At 31.7% G+C, this 6044-nt stretch overlaps 1 protein-coding gene across 1 annotated transcript in view; it reads left to right on the top strand.

Moving 5' to 3' along the window:
• Window positions 1–6044, top strand: part of LOC106458368 (caskin-2-like) — a 149781-nt gene that overhangs the window by 118185 nt on the left and 25552 nt on the right. Inside the window, exons 10-13 of the mRNA XM_022384557.1 lie at window positions 1074–1171; window positions 1972–2062; window positions 3234–3427; window positions 3829–3984. Of these exons, the coding sequence (XP_022240265.1) occupies window positions 1074–1171; window positions 1972–2062; window positions 3234–3427; window positions 3829–3984 (539 nt within the window). The remainder of the gene's footprint in view (window positions 1–1073; window positions 1172–1971; window positions 2063–3233; window positions 3428–3828; window positions 3985–6044) is intronic.

The following is a 6044-nucleotide window of genomic DNA, read 5'->3' on the forward strand; positions in this document are numbered from 1 at the left end:
GGGGCTTCTGGCCCCTCCTTTTTTTTAATATCTAACATTTTTACATGCTGCTAGTGAGAGAACCTGTTGTTAAAATATTTGAATCCCACCACTGTAAGTGACTAGTGTGAAACAAAAATATATAGTCCTTTTTTTATCACATTTGGGTGAATTTTCAAACTACAGCTGAGTCTGTAAACCCTTTATGTTATTCTGTAGCCATTCTGATTTTCATCTTCCAGACTTAGTGGTATTATGTTTCTATCTCATTGTTGACACTAGAGAAAATATTAAATTAAAATAAATTGGCTAAAAGGAGATCTGAATTGAATTGCTCACAACTCTGCTTCTCTAGGTAGTTTTACAGAAGTAATAATGGTAGACTTTTTTTCTTTTTTTAATTGAGATGAAGAAACATCAAATCTTCATTTAAAATGTTAAATCTCATGTGCTGTTGAGTTAATCCTTTACTTTTATTTTTACAAGAATAAATTGTAAAGCATCAATTATTTTCACACAGCTGACAAATCAGAGTTCCATAGTATAAATGTTGTGACTAAAACTTCCATAAAAATTTGTCTTAAGACAGGAATGTTTTTTTTGTTTTTTTTTCTTTGAGCAGCTCATGCATATTGTGAGACTGAATTTTGATTTACAGATATTTCATGTTCAGGTAATATGCATAGCAATATTACGCATTCAGTTCTCAAATATGGTATGTTTGATAATAGTATTCATGTTACTTTCATGAAATGTTCCATGTTTTTATATTTTTCATTCCAACTTAATTTCAGATTTGGTTTGAATTAGTTCTCTCTCTTTTATTGATTTCACTTTGTAATTTTTTTTTTTTTCAAATAATACTCTACTTTTCTGGATTGGTTTAACTTTATGAGAGCTGGTATAAAAGAGAGACAATTTGGTGTAGGTGTGTAGATTGGTGTGATTCATGGTTAAATTGCATATTGACTGTGAGTTCTGCCATTTAGCCAGTATTTTGTACTCTGAGTATTTATAGGTTACAGTAAGTGTAGGTTATTAACTAATGCTTCTATGTTAAAAAGTAAATCCATCATGTTTTTGTGATTTCACAGAATTAGTAGACAATGGAAGATTTCCTGATAATGTTGCTTCTGCCTCAGTCTCATCACCATCTCGTCACATTGGTCCATTTTACCATCCAGTGTCTCAGGTAATAGCTGAATCATAGCTACCTTAAAAACAGGCAGAAAAAAATCGTACAATTTAATATGTTTTCTTTAGGATGATAAGACACATAACCTCTTTATATAGTAACTTAAAAGTAGTGATTGTAGGAGAGATTGGCACAAGTTATGCATAGCAAGGATTTTTTATTGAAAAGATTATGTGCAAAAATCAGAGCTAGATATTTGTTTTCAATTTACATGTATGCGTCTGTATTGTGGTTATGAAACTAGTTCTTGTTTAATGTGATATCTAGTTAAGGTGCTCAAACTTCTGAGTGTTGGTTGATTAGGTCTTTGGATTACTTGAAACATTGTAAACAATTATAGCAGTTCTTTCTAATATTGTGGAGAAGAGTAAATTTAAATTTAAAACCCAGACAATACGAACAGCACAGTGAACCAAATGAAGGAAGCACATTACATTTCCACTGTTGTAATGATCACTGTTGTGCATAACTCATTGTAGATGCATGCTTAGGGGAAGGAGAACAACTCCAGTTGCAATAACATTTCTCCAGTCATTTCAAAGTCAAAATGAAGGGCCCTTAATGTAAATAATTCTATTACTAATCTTAATACCAAATGTGATGGCTTTTGTTTTTTTTTGAGCCAATACATATTGTAAGTGTTGCTATACTACAAATCACTTTATAGTTATTGGTAATCTATTTCAATAGAAACAAATATAATGGTTGATGGATTGAAAAATGTGTTAAATTATTCAGAGTTGGTATTTGATATTAGTTTTAACATACAGTCAGTTTCAGTTTTATTTTTTTTATAGACACACTATACCCAAGTAGTTGTCCATCCACACCCTAACAGCCACCCTAGTACCCCCACTGAAGGGACAAACTCCATTGGTTTTGGGAATGGTAAGTAGTGCTAAAAGAGATCTAAAAAAATCAATACAGATTTCCCTTAATAAAAGAAAATCATAGTCTTACTAAAGGATGACAATTTTGAGAGCAGTATATGGTTATGTGTAACTTTTCATATTTTTGCCATGTTTGAGATTCATTTTACCTATTATTAATGATTATGTTAATAATTCTGATATGTATTTTACCTGTATATTTATATTACATGGAACATACTACTTTAGAGATTTCAGGTTCTTGAAAATGGTACACAAAACTTTATTTTTCTCTAAAAATAAACTTGCATGTTTTAAAATTGTGAACTTGGATAAAACCAGAGGGTTCAGTATTTCCAAGAATAGATTTCATATATATACCAAAACAGGACTGAAATATGGGGAAAAAATAGAATGATGTGAGAGAAACAGGGGTTCAGGGAGAGAAATCAATTGCTCTTTATTGTGCCGTAGTGATGGTTAAGAATGCTTAACAAATGACCAGTGTAGAAAGCATAAGGACTTGACAAGAAACTGCAAAAGGAGGAGGAATCCAAGATATTGTAAAAAACACAAACAAAAATCAATAAAAATAGTGATTTAGGTAAAATTACAAACTAGAGATGCTTTTAACACACACACACACTCAGTTGCAGATTCCTAGCTATAAGTAGCTTGAATGTAACTTAGAAAGGGATACATAGAGTTATGTTGTCTTTGATGCTTGACTATAGTTAAAGATCAAAGTGGGAGAGGATCTTTCAAAAGCAACGAAGGAATGTTGCCAGTTTTCAAATTTCTTTATAAGTAATGCAAACATATACACAAAACAAAGCTAATGTAGAAATGTACAAAAATTTAAACCTTCTGTAGAAAGTTCCTTTTTTGCTTTTAGAAGTATCTTTTAATTTATTTTATATTGTATTTATGGTGTGTTTCTTCTAACATGTCTAATTACAGCAAATCTATGTGTGAATTATTGTGTTTTATAGTCCTGTTGGCAAAACGTGACAAGTCTACTCACAAATGATAACTTTTGTAGCACAACTGATTACATAAACATCTTTTATTATTATAAATATTTTTAATACCATTACTGTTTGGTTACAAATAACATTTTTATTAAATTTTATTATAACACTATCAACTTATGCACAAAAACTTCTACACTAAACATTTTTCTTTTTTAGCTCCACTGACTCCCTATAAGAAACCTCTTCATGGTACTCAGTCATCTCTAGAGGATCAAGGGATTGATGTGGAGCAGAGCCCTGGTCGAGAGAGTCCAGGAGCCAGTAGTGGAGGATCATCTGGTGGAGGGTCACGAAATAGCACTTCTAGCTTGGACAGTGGCCGAGCTTCAGCTGCAGGATCAGATGGCAAGGTCAGTTAAAGTTTTCTTTCATCTTGGTTTTGAATTGTTCGAGGGAATAAATTATGGAAATTTATTAATGTATTTATTCCAGATGAAGGATTTATTTTTGACTTGTCTTCATTGTGCATAGTTTTGTTGTTATCAGTACTCTTGTACATAATATAGAAAAAAACATTTTTGTTTCATTTTCAAGTTTTAGTTTAACATATTAGTTATTTACTGTCACTGTTAAATGATTTTTTCTTTATAAAACTGGTATATATATATATATATATTGTTTACAAAATTAGGCTTGCTTATTTTGTGTACAAAAACCTTATCATTCAGAATTAGGTAATAATGACAAATGACAAAAGCATTGTAGCAAATGCCTGACAGTAATATCTAGAAATAACACTGTTGTGTTTTAGGCTGGGCCTCATCGCATGTCTGTGCAAATCTATGAGACAAACTCTTGTCAAAGACAAAGTTACCACAGCTCAAGCTCCAGTGTAGACCAGATCAATGACAACACCCTCTTGGTCCCTAAAATTAATGTTATGGAGATGATGTTACATTCGATTCCGGTAGGTTAAGTGAATTTTGATATAGGAAGGTAATTCATGGAATATTCAGATCAAAAATGTGAAAGAAAAAACAGATAATTTGACCAACTCGTGTTACAATGTTTTAGTAAGTGAAAAACTGGACTGGTTTCATGGAGGTTTTATACTTGCTTTGTGACAATTCTTACACTAATGTATAATAATTGTGAAGAAATATCATGTGATTTTGGTGTTTTGCCAGTTTAGAGACACTGTGTTTTATTTATTGTAAGTTTTTAATCTGATATCAAGAAAAGTAAGTAATTGAACTCTGTTAACCAAACTAACTCAATGTATTGTTGGGCCAGTAATGAGAATGTTTCAGTTCTCACATATTAATATTATATATTCTGTACAACCATAACCTAATTTTCAGATTGACTGGTAAATCAGATTATTGATTATGAAACTTCATACGATTGTTTAAATGCAGTTATTTTAATTTCGTTGTGATAGAAATGTAATAAATTATCAGCTTTTCTTATGTCGTATTTTGATATTTCACTACAATGTGCACTGACAATTTTGAGAGTATGTAATATAGGTTACTTTAACAGTGGCTCTATTGTGTATAAGAAAAAATACTAATGCGTTACAAAATGTCATTTAAGACCGATAGAAACTTAAACCAAAGACGTTTTCAGAACTGAAACAAAAGCAAGTGTACTACATCATACTTAACAGTGTGAACACTTCCAGTCGTTGTTACCCACGCTAGGCGGGGCAAGAAGTGTCATCTGTTTGTTTCTCTGTTTTAAATACTTGTTTGCCCATGTCTACATAGAATTATAAAGTTCAGACACCTAAAAACATTTAGTATCACACGAATATAAACTATATATACACATTAAAAACTAGCATTTGTATGCATTGCTTTTCTTCTGTGCTTTGTTCAGTACGGAGATGTTTAAGGTTAACACAAGCATACGAAAAAGATACTGGATGATTAGAAACGATGAGGTTCAAACAAAACGAGCTTCTAAAGTCATCACTGTTAAGTGCTAGCTTTGATTCAGTGTTTTGTAGTCGGATTTTGAAAGCTATTTTAACGAGATATTTGCGAGAAGAGAATAGTTTAATATCTTTCAAACAGTTCATTGTACAATTATATATGAGAAAGTGTTGCTTGGATTTTTTTTTTACATAGTCAATTACCGAAAGTGTTTGGCTCGTGACCCATTAGAACGCATCCAGATCTAAAATGAAATATAGATCTGTTGCTTAGATACTATAAAATCAAGAACTGTAAACTTTCGATTTGGGCTAGAGCCACAAACTGTCGATATTTCATAAAATACAAAATTAAGCAAACGTGGATGAAAATGATTGCGTAAGAAATCAACACCTATTATAACCAAGTTGTACCTATTGTAGAGTTTCTGGTGCTCCAAAGAGATACTCAAGTCTCAGTTACTGGTATGTTTTCTAAAACAGTTATCGTAGTTTTTCCACCAAATTATTCAATCATTTCTTCCTTAGCTAAAATGCTATGTCGTAGAAACATGAAATGTTGTTCCTTCCACTCTAAAACCATACTGCAGTCAAGTGTGGAACACTATTGATTGAAGTATTCTGTGTAAGTGCGAACAGGGAGCCCATTAGTGATCTTTGTAACTAATTTTTCATAAGACAGATTTTCGTGGAATTCTACGCGATTGTTAAATATTTAGCAAAAAAAAAGAGGCTTATCTCTAAAATGAAAGTGCACGTTAGTGTCACGTTTCCATGAAAGTCACCACTTGAACTACACAGTTTTTAATCCTCACGCCCTCTACATTGAAAAAAAGTAAATTGCGCAGGCTTTTTAAGACTTTACAAGAGGTCTAAAGGTTGATTGTGTTTTTAAAGCAGGATGAACTGACACTCATTTGAATCAGAATTGTCAGAAATATAAGGCATTCATGAATTTATAGACGGTTCTAGGATTGGAATTATATAATATGTCAATGAAAAGAATTAACATATTAACCATTTCAGGACTAGGTACTCTTTTAAATTCCTTTCTGTGCAAGTCACGAAGTTTTACTAAGTTAAATTCAAAA

Source organism: Limulus polyphemus, unplaced genomic scaffold (assembly GCF_000517525.1).
Source record: "Limulus polyphemus unplaced genomic scaffold, Limulus_polyphemus-2.1.2 Scaffold452, whole genome shotgun sequence".
Taxonomy (NCBI): Eukaryota; Metazoa; Arthropoda; class Merostomata; order Xiphosura; family Limulidae; genus Limulus; species Limulus polyphemus.